The 18,529-nt window shown below is 51.3% G+C and overlaps 1 protein-coding gene across 2 annotated transcripts in view; it reads left to right on the top strand.

The window, feature by feature from the left end:
- Window positions 1–18,529, top strand: part of kctd5a (potassium channel tetramerization domain containing 5a) — a 65,297-nt gene that overhangs the window by 20,686 nt on the left and 26,082 nt on the right. For both annotated transcript variants that reach the window (XM_070901467.1, XM_070901468.1), the window contains exons 2-3: window positions 17,522–17,630; window positions 18,135–18,226. In XM_070901467.1, coding sequence (XP_070757568.1) covers window positions 17,522–17,630; window positions 18,135–18,226 — 201 coding nt within the window. The remainder of the gene's footprint in view (window positions 1–17,521; window positions 17,631–18,134; window positions 18,227–18,529) is intronic.

Genomic DNA, 18,529 nt, shown 5'->3' on the forward strand with positions numbered 1-18,529 from the left:
ATTTCACTTTACCCATGTGACTTGTTTACTAAAAAACATTAGCAGAGATTCTGCAGCTGGTAATCTTTCAAATCGTTGAGATTTCACTCCCATTGTGGGATATATCAGAAAGTAAAGTCGCCTGGGCTGTGTTGAAATCTGGACTCCCGATAAACGACTCAGACTCCTTCAGCTCCAGCAGAAGTTTCTTTAATTTACTTGCTAGCAAGGGAAAGGTCACACTCAGTCAATGGCTAAGTGAACACCTCCGCCATGGTACAATTTCACGAGATATTTATACAGTAAAACCCAAGTTATGGCCTCTCCCTGTCTATTGGCTCTGTCTCGCAGTCAGTGAATACAGATAAAGAGTTAATTACTACATCCTTGTCCTGACATGGTTTCCAGATATTTCCTTTTGTCAGGGTTATTAGTTGGCCAGTCGGCCATTACTCGATGAGAGTGTGGTAATGAGCTATTACCTGCCTTGCATTGTGTCAGGATGGTCCAGTTTCCTGGTCAGTTATCTTTTTGCATTAAATGGATGAGGTCTGTACAAGAGATAATGGCTGGTGGTTTGAGTACTTCGAAAAGGGTGGGGTGGAGTGGAACTGGTGTCATATCGACAATAGGACCATGGGGGGTACTTGTCTCAGCAGGACTTGTCTCCTAGCTGTCTGGTGGCTATCAGCCATTTCAAGCCAGGTTTAGCTGTTTACACAAACCGACTGCTTTATACAGAAATTTCTGGAAGGACCAGGACTCCATTTTGTTATATATTGTAAAGGGCACAAAAATACCGTGTGGTATTAGCTTAGATAAAAATACATTTCCACAGCTGATGAGGATAAATTGTTTTCTCGTCCTCTTCCATAGTTTCCATCCAGAAAGGAAATGGATTTAGTATTTTAAGAGTGAATTTGCATTGAATAAACAGTGCTGTTATATTTTACATTTTTAAACCTGCCTGGGAGCAGCCAGGTGCCCCATTATGTAGAGCCTAGAGTATGTTCCATTTCATTTGCCTAAACAGATTAGGGTATAGGCTCTCAATGGACAACACATTTTACATGTTGCCTATTTAATGACCTATCTCATTCACTCATAGGCAGTCCCTCTAAATACTTCCACGCCAAAAAAGGATGAGTTCACGGTGTTTCTATGAAGGACCTGAACTATATCCTGAAGGGTGGAAGATGCCTGTGGGTGGATTTTTTTAACGCGGGGTGACCGTTGCACACCAGCCACCACACGGGCCTGACAGAGCTAGGCCTTGGTCCAGTGGCAAGGGTTAACCAGGACGACTGGAGACCAGCTCTGCTGCACAGACCTAGTGCGCACACATATCGCAGTGTGGGCTGGCCCGTGCTGTCCCTGGGCCCTCGCCTCTTCTGGGCCCCGATCACGTCCCTTTACAGTCTCTCGCCGCTCCTGCGTGAGAACACCAGCGGCAGGTCGGGGCGAAGGAGCGTTCTCGGGAGCAGTGTGGGGGTGTACCACTCCAGGGAGCAGCGCGAGCTGGTGCAGGAGAGCGACGGCAGTGAAGAGTGACGTCAGCAAGGTCCAGGTCGATGATTGGAGCGTGGGCAGGTACAGTAATTAAACAGTACTGCTAAAGTCACAGCATTGATTGTGATCTTAGATTAGTATGTCATCTGAGGAATGTGACCAGACTGTGTAACAATACTGTGCCAATATCCACAACTACATCAACGGATACACCTGTAAATATAACCAGTCTCGAGCACCATGTGCGAATGGTCGATGCAGTAAGACGCTGTCATTGGGAGCTGTGCGGTGTTACACGATGGCTTATTTCCAAAAACTGGTTTACTTTGCTCTTGTAGTAGTATTTCAATATTTCTGCATCACAGTGTCGATTCTGTTCTTTGTATGTATTTGTATGTATAGAAAGGAGCTTGTATTTATATAGCACCTTCATGGCATCAGAAGGTCCCAGCGACAGAGCCAATAACGTACCTTTGAGATGTAGTTTCATTTTAATGTCGGTAAATGCAGCAGTTAGTTTGTGCAGAGTAAGGTCACACAGCGAGATAAATGACCAGATCATCTGTTTTTAGTGGCTGACTGATATAAATTGGCCAGGCCACTGGGAGAACTTTCACGCTCTTCAAATAGTGCTGTGGGATCTTTTACATCTACCTGAGGGGGCAGACGGGGCCTCGAGTTAAGAACATAAGAAATAGGAGCAGGAGTAGGCCATACAGCCCCTCGAGCCTGCTCCGCTATTCAATAAGATCAAGGCTGATCATCGACCTCAACTCCACTTTCCTGCCCGATCTCCATATCCCTTTATTCCCCTAGACTCCAAAAATCTATCTGTGTCAGCCTTGAATATATTCAGAGACTCAGCCTCCACAGCTCTCTGGGGCAGAGAATTCCAAATTCACCACCCTCTGAGTGAACAAATTCCATCCTCATCTCTGTCTTCAATGGCCGACCCCTTATCCTGAGACTGTGACCCCTGGTTCTAGACTCTCCAGCCCGGGAAAACATCCTCCCTGCATCTACCCTGTCAAGTCCCCCTCAGAATCTTGTATGTTTTAATGAAATCACCTCTCATTCATCTTAACTCCAGAGAGTGTATCGGCCCATTCTACACAATCTCTCATCCCAGGAATCAATCCAATGAACCTCTGTTGCACCCTCATCCAAAAAAACATATTTTGTCCCATTTCCCTCACTGTAGACTGTGTTTGGAACTCACCGTCCACACTGTGTGCGCTGCTTGAGCCAGAGGTGAGCTCGGGACCCACTGCGTCCATCGCTACAGTAATGCTCACTCCACACTGTCCAAACACTTCCCCCTGCCTTCGTCACCACCAGGCTTAATTTCTCCAGTGGTTCCTTCGTGAGCTTTTTGAGCTCCTTTCTCTCACAGCCACTGCCCACCTCCCATTCAGTACCACGACCTACTCCTGTATTGTCCCTGCCCTCGCTGACCTCCACAGGTTCCCTGTCATTGAGTGCAATGATTTTGAAGTTCTCAGCCTCCTTTACAAATCCTTGCAATGCTCACCTCTCTGTAAACCATTCACAGCCAGTGCAATGAGCAGCGGTCGGATAGAAAGTAAAGCAGCATCTATATAATGTGTAAGGTTACCACATCCTTCCCTGGTGAATGCATCAGGAGCATGCTGAGCACAAGTCTGATTTAATCGGCATTTCCAGAGTGACAGGCCTGGTAGCAGATCATCTGCCTACGCTCTGGATAGGCAATGGAGTCTGGTGCCTCCCACACAATACGTGAGGAGATTTCGGAGACTTGGCATGCTGCAAGTTGCCATTTTAAATGTCTTCTCTATTTGGGTGGGGTCTTTTGTGGAGTGGCACTCGAGCAGACACAATCTGCAAGCACTGTTCTCCAAACCCATGTGCGTATCCATGGCAGAGGGTTAGTATCCATGTCGCCAGCCTACATTCTGAGGAAATACTGATGGGCAAGTCCAGGTCTCTCCGTGTCTCCACTTGCCTCCTTTATATTATCGTGGGCCCACCATCAGCAACACATTGTTGATATAAAAGCTCTGTCGTCGGAACTACAGTACGCGGACGACGCTTGTGTCTGTGCACATTTAGAGGCTGAACTCCAAGTCATCTTCAACACCTTCACTGAGGCGTACGAAAGCATGGGCCTTACACTAAACATCCGTAAGACAAAGGTCTTCCACCAACCTGACCCCACCACACAGCACTGCTCCACAGTCATCAAGATCCACGGCGCGGCCCTGGGCAACGTGGACCACTTTCCATACCTCGGGAGCCTATCAGCAAGGGCAGACATCGACAACGAAGTTCAATACTGCCTCCAGTCCGCCAACGCAGCCTTCAGCCGCCTGAGGAAAAGAGTGTTCGAAGATCAGGCCCTCAAATCTGGCACCAAGCTCAGGGTCTACAGGGCTGTAGTAATACCCACCCTCCTGTATGGCTCAGATACGTGGACCATGTACAGTAGACACCTCAATTCGCTGGAGAAATACCACCAGCGATGCCTCCACAAGATCCTGCAAATCCCCTGGTAGGACAGATGCACCAACATCAGTGTTCACGATCAGGCCAACATCCCCAGCATCGAAGCACTGACCACACTCGACCACCTCCGCTGGGCAGGCCACATTGTTCGCATGCCCGACGCAAGACTCCCAAAGCAAGCGCTCTACTCGGAACTCCTACACGGCAAGCGAGCCAAAGGTGGGCAGAGGAAACGTTACAAGGACACCCTCAAAGCCTCCCTGATAAAGTGCAACATCCCCACTGACACCTGGGAGTCCCTGGCCAAAGACCGCCCTAAGTGGAGGAAGTGCATCCGGGAGGGCGCTGAGCACCTCGAGTCTCGTCGCTGAGAGCGTGCAGAAACCAAGCGCAGGCAGCGGAAGGAGCGTGCGGCAAACCAGTCCCACCCTCCCCTTCCCTCAACCACTGTCTGTCCCACCTGTGACAGACTGTAATTACCATATTGGACTGTTCAGTCACCTGAGAACTCACTTTTAGAGTTGAAGCAAGTCTTCCTCGATTCCGAGGGACTGCCTATGATGATGGTGATATAAAAGCAGCCAAAAGTACAGATTAGAACTTGTATTTCAGCCAAAAAACCTATTTGGTGCAATCAGGAACAAATGTTTTAATGATTTGCTGATGGGCTGTTTTAAATGGGTAGAGATTGACGACAGACATTTTAAATGGAGTGAAGAATCAGCAAAAATGCTTTCCCTCATTATCCAACGGCTCGCTGTCTGATACACACTGCACTTTCCGTAAAGGCCGCATTGTATTTTGCAGTGTGGATAATTCCACCAGTGCACAGTTTCACTGACACTCTGCATTATTCATGTCGGTTCCATTACAGCTGCAGATGGTCGGTTACAACTTGTTGTGTCGTGTAGGGATTGGCATGAAACTGATGCCTGTGCAATGTATTAAATGTTCGTGTATTTCGCCCTCCCACCAGCCGACTCCCCTTACATACAAGTACACCTTACTCGGCAGTGTGGAAGTGTGCCCATCTGGGAAAATTAGCCTGTTGAACAATTGTCGGGAATGGCAATTTGTTAAAAGCTGGTAATATCTGGGTGCATAGATTAACTGAGGCAGCTGAGGCTCGTGCTTAATAATTGATGACGCAGTCAGCAATTCTCTTGTTGCATAATTAATCTCCCCATCTGAGTCTCCGTCTTGTGTTTTTTCCCTTAAGGATGCAACCCGATATGTTACTGTACTTTACACACATGTGACAAACTGCTGCACTTTCCTCCAAATTTGCTCTGTCTCTGAGGCTCTGCTCTAAGCTCATCGCCTGCTTCCTTTACCACATGGTGAGCAGAACAAAGCCAGTTCTTTGAGGCATCCTTTAAAGTGCTTGTAGCCCCTCCACCGTGAGAAAGAGATGGAGCTGGGAATGGAGCATTTGCAAATTAAAATCCTCCAATACTAACTGAACAGCTGACTCATTCTCTCTCCTTGCCCCACCCCCAATCTTAACCAGTTTTCAGAAGGTCCAAACGCTGCCCTGAAAAATGACAGCAATTCTCTTCTTCGAAAACTGAAAATGTGGAGCTCCAGCAATAGGGAACGACACAACACTTCTCATCCTTTCCTCTTCAAACTGCCTTAACACTCACATTAATCAAATAACCCGGCTATCTCTGGCCTTCTGATTATTTGTTGAGCAATTGAAGCATCTGCTGTATGAAAGCATGCTGTGAATGGGCTGTGCTCCTCAGCCCGTGTCCAGGATTGGGGGGGGGGGGGGGGTGGGTTGTGATGGTTTTATATCTGCACCTGCTTTATTCTCTTGTGTGCAATTGCAGCCATCCTCCATTGGCCCCGCTCAGTTTGCACTTTTTATTTACACAATAGCTGGCACTGCTTCGCATTCTGACTTATTTAGCTTTGTTTTACATCTCGCGGAAGTTAAGCAGATATTTGGTTTGATGAGCAAGCTGTGTTGAGGTATGCTCACAGCTGCTGACACCCCCGGTATAAGGAAAGCTTTTATTCATTTTGCAATTTACTCAACTTTTGATTACTGTTGAAAAGGGAAAAGTGAAAATATTAAGCCAAGTCTACTGCCCTCCGCCCAGAAGGAGTTAGTTTACAAGCGTGTGATGTTGCTATCTCCTGGCTTTTGACTGTGATACTCGGCTGCAGACAGCCACGTTACAGACCCTCATCATAACCAGTCTGTGTGTGTGCAGTCCCGTCGGCTCAATGACCAGCGCTCCGCTTTATAACGAGTCACAATTAACAGCAGCACTAACAATGAGCATCTGTGCTCCAGAGAGGAGCGAAGCCCTGGGGGCAAAAATAATTTGGAACGGTTCAGGTCCCTGGGCGAGAACTAACAATCATCTTCCCCCAGCTGGATTCAACCTGTCCCTAATGCATCTGAAATGTGCAAGGCAAAAAGTCAGTGTATTTTCACAAGGGACTGAGCTTTTGCTCACTTGTATCCAGAATAAGCAGTAATCTGCTTCAACTGTCCGATGAACTGTGTGAACTAGCTGAGCTAGGGAAGCCAACTTCTGATAAGTCCGTGCCTGAAACTTGAACTTAAGTGTTCTCTCTACAGTTGTTGATGGACCCAAGTTTTTGTTTTGAATTTCTATCTTACTGTGGGAATTTGAGGCCTTTTTTGGGGAGGGAGAGAAGGACTTAGAACTCCCACTTTATTGTGGAGTTTTTAGCCTGCAATAGCTGGCTGCTGAAACCCAACTTGCAGTGATTGGATGGTTCTCATCGTGCTCTGGTGCTGGGATTGGCCTCATGGCTCTGCTCTGCACCACTTCCAGTGCCTGGAACGGGACACCATGCTCAAGGTGTTGCCTGGAACATTCATCAGACGATTGTACTGGGCAATTTGCAGGATCTGTTTGGGGAGGGTTAGGCTACATCAGAAATAGGAGCAGGAGTAATTGGCATTCGAACTGGTGCCGACAGATTGGGCTGGCCGCCTGCTTTATCTGCTTTATAAATATCTTGAAATCTCCTAAGGCAGCTTCTCCTGCTGATGAAAGAAGTGACCTTATTTCTTTGACACAAGGATGGGATGGAGGAAAAGAGAAAGATGGAAGGGTACTTGGAGTTTCAGCCAGTTTAATCAATGTGACAGCTCCTCTTCATTCAATGAGGGGTTTCCAGCTTATATTGGAAACGGTAGTCACCTTACCATTACATGTTTTAATACTGTGTTAAGAGCAGCAAATCGTTTGTGCAACAAAGTTGAAGCCCATGGAATAAAAGGGACAGTGACAGCATGGATACGGAATTGTCTCAGTGACAGGGAACAGAGAGTAGTGGTCAACGGTTGTTTCTGGGACTGGAGGAAGGTATACAGTGTTGTTCCCCAGGGGTCAGTACTAGGACCACCGTTTTTCCTGATATATATTAATGACTTGGATGTGGGTGTACAGGGCACAATTTCAAAATTTACAAAACCTGTAAGTATAGTGACCCGTGAGGAGGGTAGTGATAGACTTCAGGAAGACACAGACAGGCTGGTGGAATGCGCAGACACGGGGCAGATGGAAATTTAAAGTAGAAAAGTGCGAAGTGATACATTTTGGCAGGAAGAATGAGGAGAGGCAATATAAACTAAAGGGTACAATCCTAAAGGGGCTGCATGTACAGAGAGACCTGGGGGTATATGGGCACAAATCGTTGAAGGGGGCAGGGCAGGTTGAGAAAGCGATTAAACAGCTAACAGGATCCTGGGCTTCATAAATAGAGACAGAGGGTACAAAAGCAAGGAGGTTATGATGACCCTGTATAAAACACTGGTCCGGCCCCAGCTGGAGTATTGTGTCCAATTCTGGGCTGGGATGAGGGACTGTAGTTACGGGGATAGACTGGAGAAGCTGGGGTTGTTCTCCTTGGAGCAGAGAAGGTTGAGAGGAGATTTGAGCGAGGTGTTCACAATCATGAGGGGTCTGGACAGAGTAGATAGAGAGAAACTATTCCCATTGGTGGAAGGGTTGAGAACCAGAGGACACAGATTTAAGGTGATTGGCAGAAGAACCAAAGGTGACATGAGGAAAAACCTTTTTACGCAGCGAGTGGTTAGGATCTGGAATGCACGGCCTGAGAGGGTGGTGGAGGCAGACTCAATCGTGGCTTTCAAAAGGGAATTGGATAAGTACCTGAAGAAAAAAATGTGCAGGCCTACGGGGAAAGGGTGGGGGAGTGGGACTGGCTGAGGTGCTCTTGCAGAGAGCCGGCACGGGCTCGATGGGCCGAATGGCCTCCTTCTGTGCTGTAACCGTTCTATGATTCTGTGTGTAGATCCCTTTCCTGGATTTTAGTGTTGTTTCACTCGAGAACGATTGGCGTTGTCGAGAAATTCCTCTGGGGTGGAGAGAAATGAGCCCTTTTTGAAACTTGGAAAGAATAAAACTCCTGGTTTTATGGGTTTTATGCTTACATTGCTGTTTCACAACATAAAGCTCCTCCTTCAGGAGAGCAGAAGAAATGGTGCTGAAACTCAAGCATAGTGGTCCCCTTTAAACATTGACCCTCTTGTCAATTTTCTGCCCTTATCGCCTGAAGGCCTTGACTCCTCACCTGGGGGCTTGCTTCCATGGTTACCGATCCGCCTCACCCAGGTGGCCAAAGTTTACGAGCAGTTTTTTCCCGCAGAGAGATGTTGGGACGTAGAGAGCCCTTCCAGAAATAGGGGGGAAACAGAATCCAGAATAGGTTTTTAAAAGGACGTGGATAAAAATTTGAAAAAGGAAAATTGAAAACGCTGTGGGGAAAGGGGCAGAGGGTTTGGGGTATCTTTCCTAAACCTAGCCGAGGCACGCTGGGCTCAGTGACCACCTTTGAGCTATACAATATTCTGGGCTGGGACTCCTAAATCTCAAGGACCAGCAGCTGTCGTGGCTCAGTTACTGCAGCATAAACTCGCTGAGTTTTAGGGGCGGCCAAGGAAGAAAGAAACACCCTTTCTGAAACTTGGGACGAACACTCGAGGTTTGATGGACACCCAACAGGGTAACTGATGCTTTGTCATCCTATTTTTATTTTTCTTGAGTTACCCAAAAGTGTGATTAAAATCCATGTAATCTCCGCGACTAAACCCTTTCTAGTCTGTTTCACGGTAAAACCTACCTGAAAGTCCCCTGTCTGTAAGCAGCCATCTTGTTACCGCCCAAACAATGCGTTCATTCAGTGTTGAGCCTGCAATTAAGGAATTGGCTGAAGTGCTTTGCTCACAGGGGTTGGAGCTGTTACTGCACGGGTACCAACAAAGGCAAGTCATGGTTAAGTCTTTCTGCATCATGTTTTGGAATGGGCCCAGTTAGTGTGCTTTATTCCCAATAAAGGATGTGGTTCACTAAATCTCGCGATCCCAGCCCTCAGCATGGTTTATGTGCACTATTATCGTGCTCACTACTGATAACACAACTTGTTCCCACCCATGCTCTCCAATCCTAAGTGCTTGCTTTTTGTACTGTGCTTCAGAGTGATGGTATTGCAAAGCTCCAGAGGTGATCAATATCCACTAGAAGGTAAAGGTATTGGAATCTGGTCGATGATGAGCGATGAGCTGGTCACACACAGTGCAAACACCAGGATTTTGATCTGACTCTGCATTCTTAAACGGAAAGTTTAGGGCATTCTGTCCCCGTATCACTTCACATTATGCAACTACCACTTATACTTTCTGTTTAAAGAGTTTAACGTCAGACAGGAAATAAAACTATTTGCCTTGCACTGATTTGGTCAGCATCACATTTAATTCATCGCAGCATCCACCTTTCAATTATCTTCTAAATGTGCTTGGCTGCTCAGTGTGGCCCCCTCCCCTCCCCCAGTGCGAACCCCCCCTCCCCTCCCCCAGTGCGCCCCCCCGCCCCTCCCCCAGTGCGACCCCCCCCTCCCCCAGTGCGACCCCCCCCTCCCCTCCCCCAGTGCGAACCCCCCTCCCCTCCCCCAGTGCGAACCCCCCTCCCCTCCCCAGTGCGAACCCCCCCTCCCCTCCCCAGTGCGAACCCCCCTCCCCTCCCCCAGTGCGAACCCCCCCTCCCCTCCCCCAGTGCGACCCCCCCCTCCCCTCCCCCAGTGCGAACCCCCCCCCTCCCCTCCCCCAGTGCGAACCCCCCCTCCCCTCCCCCAGTGCGAACCCCCCCTCCCCTCCCCCAGTGCGAACCCCCCCTCCCCTCCCCCAGTGCGAACCCCCCTCCCCTCCCCCAGTGCGAACCCCCCTCCCCTCCCCCAGTGCGAACCCCCCTCCCCTCCCCCAGTGCGAACCCCCCCTCCCCTCCCCCAGTGCGAACCCCCCCTCCCCTCCCCCAGTGCGAACCCCCCCTCCCCTCCCCCAGTGCGAACCCCCCCTCCCCTCCCCCAGTGCGAACCCCCCCTCCCCTCCCCCAGTGCGAACCCCCCCTCCCCTCCCCCAGTGCGAACCCCCCCTCCCCTCCCCCAGTGCGAACCCCCCTCCCCTCCCCCAGTGCGAACCCCCCCTCCCCAGTGGTCTGAGGCCCCTCCTGCTGTGCGAATGTCTCTGTCTCCCAGTGTGCAGTACATGCCTGCACATAGAATCCCTGAAGTGAACTTGCCGGCATCATTAAGGCTGACGACCTATTTTTTTAAAAAACCTTGCTATTCCTGATGGTATCTCGGAGTTTATTCTGGAGTTGCTAGATATAAAAGCAACTCGATCCTTTTTTGGTATTTGTATTTCCTCAAACTAGGCAGCATCCACGGGAATCTATTGTATCCACTCTAAAGCTACACTGTCCTTCCTAGATTGTGGAGCTCAGTACTCCAACTGTGCTCTTAATGTTTAATGCCGGCTCGTCATTGGCTTTTATATTCTACACCCCTTGAGGTAGAACCTAGAATTCTATTAGTCTTTTTACAGACTTATTAACCTGAGGTGTTACTTTTAATGTCCCCTAAATCCCTGTGCTCTGCTCCAGCACCAAGCTGGCTTCTGTTCACACTATAATTACTGATGATAATTGTTTATCAGCAGAATGCCTTGCCTCACACTGACTGACATTGAATTCAATCTGCTACGTTTTAGTCCATTCCCCCATCTTACGGCCTGGGTGAACATAACTCGGGCTGTGTTCTGTTCATGAGGACTATCCAGTGACTCGCTTCTGGACCACGTGGACATTGGGTGATCATGTAGGGTTTGACCGTAATGTCCTCGAAAGTCAGATTGCTTGTCCATACGATGTGCCTGGTGAAGAATGGCTATCTGGGCACCCTTAGCATAGGTCAGGAGGTTCAAGAGGTAGTTGAAGGAGACTCACTCTAGTGGTTGAGGGGCCAAGAACAAGGGGCCAGAAATACAAGAATAAATGTAAAAGATTTAGCAAAGAGAAAACTATGGAGCAGAACTTTCTTGTCCTCGATTCCGACTCGAGTTTAAACATCTGCAATCAAAATGCAGTAATGTGCCCGCATTCCAAAACCCGAATGGGGTGTGACCCTCACCGTGTCACTCACCGTGTCACTCACCGTGTCGCCGTGCCCTCACCGTGTCACTCACCGTGTCACTCACCGTGTCACTCACCGTGTCGCCGTGCCCTCACCGTGTCACTCACCGTGTCGCCGTGCCCTCACCGTGTCACTCACCGTGTCGCCGTGCCCTCACCGTGTCACTCACCGTGTCGCCGTGCCCTCACCGTGTCACTCACCGTGTCGCCGTGCCCTCACCGTGTCACTCACCGTGTCGCCGTGCCCTCACCGTGTCACTCACCGTGTCACTCACCGTGTCGCCGTGCCCTCACCGTGTCACTCACCGTGTCACTCACCGTGTCGCCGTGCCCTCACCGTGTCACTCACCGTGTCGCCGTGCCCTCACCGTGTCACTCACCGTGTCGCTCACCGTGTCGCCGTGCCCTCACCGTGTCGCCGTGCCCTCACCGTGTCGCCGTGCCCTCACCGTGTCACTCACCGTGTCGCGTGCCCTCACCGTGTCGCTCACCGTGTCGCCGTGCCCTCACCGTGTCGCCGTGCCCTCACCGTGTCGCCGTGCCCTCACCGTGTCGCCGTGCCCTCACCGTGTCACTCACCGTGTCGCCGTGCCCTCACCGTGTCACTCACCGTGTCGCGTGCCCTCACCGTGTCGCCGTGCCCTCACCGTGTCACTCACCGTGTCGCGTGCCCTCACCGTGTCGCGTGCCCTCACCGTGTCGCGTGCCGTCGCCGTGCCCTCGCCGTGTCGCGTGCCCTCACCGTGTCGCCGTGCCCTCACCGTGTCACTCACCGTGTCGCGTGCCCTCACCGTGTCGCGTGCCCTCACCGTGTCGCCGTGCCCTCACCGTGTCGCGTGCCGTCGCCGTGCCCTCGCCGTGTCGCGTGCCCTCACCGTGTCGCCGTGCCCTCACCGTGTCGCGGTGCCCTCACCGTGTCGCGTGCCCTCACCGTGTCGCCGTGCCCTCACTGTCGCCGTGCCCTCGCCATGCCCTCGCCGTGCCCTCACCGTGTCGCCGTGCCCTCACCGTGTCGCCGTGCCCTCACCGTGTCGCCGTGCCCTCACCGTGTCGCCGTGCCCTCGCCGTGTCACTCACCGTGTCGCCGTGCCCTCGCCGTGTCGCCGTGTCACTCACCGTGTCGCCGTGTCACTCACCGTGTCGCCGTGCCCTCACCGTGTCACTCACCGTGTCGCCGTGTCACTCACCGTGTCGCCGTGTCACTCACCGTGTCGCCATGCCCTCGCCGTGTCACTCACCGTGTCGCCGTGCCCTCACCGTGTCGCCGTGCCCTCACCGTGTCACTCACCGTGTCGCGTGCCCTCACCGTGTCGCCGTGCCCTCGCCGTGCCCTCACCGTGTCGCGTGCCCTCACCGTGTCGCCGTGCCCTCACCGTGTCACTCACCGTGTCGCGTGCCCTCACCGTGTCGCCGTGCCCTCGCCGTGCCCTCACTGTCGCCGTGCCCTCACCGTGTCGCCGTGCCCTCACTGTCGCCGTGCCCTCACCGTGTCGCCGTGCCCTCACTGTCGCCGTGCCCTCACCGTGTCGCCGTGCCCTCACTGTCGCCGTGCCCTCACCGTGTCGCCGTGCCCTCACTGTCGCCGTGCCCTCACCGTGTCGCCGTGCCCTCACCGTGTCGCGTGCCGTCGCCGTGCCCTCACCGTGTCGCCGTGCCCTCACCGTGTCGCGTGCCCTCACCGTGTCGCGTGCCCCCTCACCGTGTCGTGTGCCCCGTCACCGTGCCCTGATCCAATGTGTTAGATTACAAGGGATGTTAGTCTACAGTTGTGCCGATCCCTGCAGAACAAGACCAAGGACCTCTGACTGTCCCATTGTGTAATTAGTCTCTGTCTCGCTGCGTTGGATGTGACCAGATTTTCTCTTTTTGCTGGGAGACTGCTCCCAGTGCTCCTTGGTCTGACAGCGAGATGGTGTATTTACCAGCCAGGTAGCGCCTCCTGTTTTCTTGCGTTCTCCCTCGCCTGCTGGGTGAAAGATACTGCAGCTGATATCAAGGCTTGCCTGCTGAGATTGATGCCAGAACGTGAACTGAAATGGGCCACAGAGCCTACGATCTCTACACCACAGTGCTGCACATTCGAACTTCGAACCCGGAGGAGCAGTTTTAATCTGATGGGATGCAGTGATCGTGACCATCTTTAAAAAAGGGGACAAGTCCGACTGCGGCAACTACAGAGGAATCTCTCTTCTATCAGCCACTGGGAAAGTTGTCACTAGACTTCTCCTCAACTGTCTTCTCCCTGTGGCCGAGGAGTTCCTCCCGGAGTCACAATGTGGATTTCATCCCCTACGGGGCACAAGAGACATGATCTTTGCAGCACGACAACTGCAGGAAAAATGCAGGGAGCAGCGCCAGCCCTTATACATGGCCACCTTCGATCTTACAAAGGCCTTTGACACTGTCAACCGTGAGGGTCTCTGGAGCGTCCTCCTCCGTTTCGGATGCCTCCAAAAGTTCGTCAACATCCTTCGCCTGCTCCATGACGACATGCAGGCCGTGATCCTAACCAACGGATCCATCACAGACCCAATCCACATCCAGACCAGGGTCAAACAGGGCTGTGTCTTCACCCCAACCCTCTTCTCAATCTTCCTCGCTGCCATTCTCCCATCATCATCATCATCATCATCATCATAGGCATCATAGGCATCGGAATCGAGGAAGACTTGCTTCCACTCCCAAAGTGAGTTCTTTGATGGCTGAACAGTCCGATACGAGAGCCACAGACTCTGTCACAGGTGGGACAGACATTGGTCGAGGGAAGGGGTGCGTGAGGCTGGTTTGCCGCACGCTCCTACCACTGCCTGCGCCTGGTCTCTTCACGCTCTTTGCATTGAGACTCGAAGAACTCAATGCCCTCCCAGATGGACTTTCTTCACCTCGGGCGGTCTTCAGCCAGGGACTCCCAGGTGTCAGTGGTGATGTCGCACTTTACCAGGGAGGCTTTGAGGGTGTCCTTGTAACGTTTCCGCTGCTCACCTTTGGCTCGTTTGCCATGAAGGAGCTCCGCATAAAGCATTTGCTTTGGGAGTCTCGTATCTGGCATGCGAACGATGTGGCCTGCCCAGCGGAGCTGATCGAGTGTGGTCAGTGCTTCAATGCTGGGGATGTTGGCCTGGTCGAGGACACTGATGTTGGTCCGCCTGTCCTCCCAGGGGATTTTCAGGATCTTGCGGAGACATCATTGGTGATATATCTCCAGTGACTTGAGGTGCCTTCTATACATCGTCCATGCCTCAGATCCATACAGGAGGGTGGGTATTACTACAGCCCTGTAGACCATGAGCTTGGTGGTAGATTTGAGGGCCTGGTCTTCAAACACTCTTTTCCTCAGATGGCCGAAGGCTGCACTGGCACACTGGAGGTGATGTTGAATCTCCACATCAATGTCTGCCTTTATTGATAAGCTCCCGAGGTATGGGAAATGGTCCACGTTGTCCAGGGCCGCGCCGTGGATCTTGATGACTGGGGGGCAGTGCTGTGCGGCGAGGACAGGCTGGTGGAGGACCTTTGTCTTACGGATGTTAATTGTAAGGCCCATGCTTTCATATGCCTCAGTGAATACATTGACTGTCAATAGTGAGCGTCTATGGAGCGTCCTCCTCCGTTTCGGATGCCCCCAAAAGTTTGTCAACATCCTTCACCTGCTCCACGATGACATGCAGGCCGTGATCCTTACCAACGGATCCATTACAGACCCAATCCACGTCCGGACCGGGGTCAAACAGGGCTGTGTCATCGCCCCAACCCTCTTCTCAATCTTCCTCGCTGCCATGCTCCACCTCACAGTCAACAAGCTCCCCGCTGGAGTGGAACTAAACTACAGAACCAGTGGGAACCTGTTCAACCTTCGCCATATCCAGACCAGGTCCAAGACCACTCCAACCTCTGTCGTTGAGCTACAGTACGCGGACGACGCCTGCGTCTGCGCACATTCAGAGGCTGAACTCCAGGATATAGTCAATGTATTCACTGAGGCATATGAAAGCATGGGCCTTACGCTTAACATCCGTAAGACAAAGGTCCTCCACCAGCCTGTCCTCGCCGCACAGCACTGCCCCCCAGTCATCAAGATTCACGGCGCAGCCCTCGACAACGTGGACTATTTCCCATACCTCGGGCGCCTCATCAACAAAGGCAGACATTGATGTGGAGATTCAGCATCGCCTCCAGTGCGCCAGTGCAGCCTTCGGCCGTCTGAGGAAAAGAGTGTTTGAAGACCAGGCTCTCAAATCTCCCCACCAAGCTCATGGTCTACAGGGCTGTAGTAATACCCACCCTCCTGTATGGATCAGAGGCATGGACGATGTATAGAAGGCACCTCAAGTCGCTGGAGATATATCACCAACGATGTCTCCAAAAGATCCTGCAAATCCCCTTGAGAGGACAGACGCACCAACATTAGCGTCCTCGACCAGGCCAACATCCCCAGCATTGAAGCACTGACCACACTCGATCAGCTTCACTGGGCAGGCCACATAGTTCGCATGCCAGATACGAGACTCCCGAAGCAAGCGCTCTACGCGGAGCTTCTTCACAGCAAACGAGCCAAAGGTGGGCATCGGAAACGTTACAAGGACACCCTCAAAGCCTCCCTGATAAAGTGCGACATCCCCACCGACTTTGGCTGAAGACCGCCCTAAGTGGAGGGAGTGCATCCGGGAGGGCGCTGAGCACCTCGAGTCTCATCGCCGAGAGCGTGAAGAGATCAAGCGCGGGCAGTGGAAGGAGCATGCAGCAAACCAGCCCCACCCCTTCCCTCGACGAATGTCTGTCCCACCTGTGACAGAGTCTGTGGCTCTCGTATTGGACTGTTCAGTCACCAAAGAGCTCACTTCAGGCGTGAAAGCAAGTCTTCCTCGATTCCGAGGGACTGCCTCTGATGAGTCTTGGAACGATCTTTTTAAAAATTTGTTCCAGGATGTGGGCGTTGCTGGCAGAGTCAGCGTTTATTGCCCATCCCTAATTGCCCTCGATAAAGTGATGGTGAGCTGCCTTCTTGAACCGCTGCAGTCCGTGTGGTGAAGGTGCTCCCACAGTGCTGTTAGGGAGGGAGTTCCAGGATTGTGACCCAGCGACGATGAAGGAACGGCCGATATATTTCCCAGTCAGGATGGTGTGTGACTGGGAGGGGAACGTGGAGGTGGTGGTGTTCCCATGCGCCTTCTATGGTAGAGGTCGTGGGTTTGGGAGGTGCTGCCGAAGAAGCCTTGGCGAGTTGCTGCAGTGCATCTTGTAGATGGTACACACTGCAGCCAGGGGGCGCCGGTGGTGGAGGGAGTGAGTGTTGAAGGTGGTGGATGGGGAGCCAATCAGTGTGAGTGGTGCTGTATAAGAACGAAGATATTTGCGTTTCTATAGCCGCCTGTGTGTCCTTGGGACATCCAAAGCGCTTTATGGCCCATGATGTCACTGTTGCTCCGATTGTCAATTGCACAGAACAAGATCCGAAAAACAGTAATGAGATAAATGACCAGATCACTCATTTTGGTGATCTTGGATCAATATTGGCCAGGGCACCAGGGAGAATGCCCTGCTTGTCTTCGAATAGTGGCGTGGGATTTTTTTCGTGCACCTGAGTGCAGAAGGAGCCTCAGTTTAGATTCTCATCCAAAAGACGGCATCTCCGACAGTGCAGCACTCCCTCGGTAGTGTGCTGGAGTGTCAGCCTAGATTATGTGCTTAAGTCTAGAGTGGAGCTTGAGCCCACGACCTCCTGACTCAAAGGCATTAGTGCTACAAACTGAGCCAAGCTGACACTTTGAAATGAAAGTTGCTGTAAGTGGAAGTGAAATTGTTGGAGTGGGGAATTGAGTGCAGAAGATCAGTGTGATAAGCAGACTCCATAATTCTGAATCTAACAGGCTGGTGTGTTTATAATGTCGGTGCTATTTGTGAAGGGTTATAGAGACCATATTATTACATGGATGTGTGCTATTTGGGAAAAGAAAGGCTGGAAGGGAAGACCAGTAAAGGGTTAAAACAATGATTTGATTAAGCTAGTGATGTATGTTAGTAAATACTTGCAAAGTCTGATTTTTATAACTAGGCTGTTTTGTTTGAATTTGCAGGATGAGACAGGTGCCTATCTGATCGACCGAGATCCAACCTACTTTGGCCCAGTGCTGAACTACCTGCGACATGGGAAGCTGGTTATCAATAAAGATTTAGCAGAGGAAGGCAAGACATGTTTTACATCTTCAACTTTTCTTTATATTTATTATGTTTTTGGATTAAAACAAAAGGAATGAGAAAAGGCTGTTTGTCTCACTGGAGCCTCTTGTGTCCAAACTCTCGCAGCCGCACATTCAGCTTTACAGCTGCTCAACCCTGAGTCCCTCTGACCGCACTTTACACTTTGTGTGAAGAGGTTCTTTCTGTGGCTGTTCTGGATTTATTTTTCACTGGTTTATATTTGAGGCCTTGTCTCAGCTACTAAGCAGCTTCTGTAATTAATTCAGTGAGACCCTCAAACCCCACACTGTAACTCCCGTGACGGCGCTCATCCTGAGAGCCGTTTTTCTGAATAAGATGAAAAGTACTGGATGTGGGCCTGGCCAGTAAAAGGCAATATTTAAAATGATTCCTTTGCATCCGAGAGTTGCAGATTATTGAGGTTGAAAAGAGCTCTAACACTGCAGTGTTACAGATTGAAAATACTTGACCTTGGTTTTGACCTTTCAGGTGTGTTGGAGGAAGCAGAGTTTTATAACATCACATCATTAATAAAGCTCGTGAAAGACAGGATAAGAGAAAGAGACAGCAAAACGTTACAGGTGAGTGGAAAGAGCCGCAGTACAAATGCATGAGCTGATCCTGGGGCATTGGTGGGCAGAGGCTCGGTGCGAGTGTCTCCGGGTGTTGCACTATTCCCAGTGATGGGCGGATGTTCAGCGCTCATTCAGTGAAAGCATTCCCTCGAGAGCAGTCACGTTTTGCCTTCTATTATTGGTCATGCAGCCTCCTCCAGCTACTTTGGGAATGTCGAGCCTCCGTGTGGAACTTGGGAACAAGAGGAGCCCCTACAGCCCCTTGAGCCTGTTCCACCATTCAATTAGACCATGGCTTATGCAACAACA

Source organism: Pristiophorus japonicus, chromosome 15 (genome assembly GCF_044704955.1).
Source record: "Pristiophorus japonicus isolate sPriJap1 chromosome 15, sPriJap1.hap1, whole genome shotgun sequence".
In the NCBI taxonomy this organism is placed as follows: domain Eukaryota; kingdom Metazoa; phylum Chordata; class Chondrichthyes; family Pristiophoridae; genus Pristiophorus; species Pristiophorus japonicus.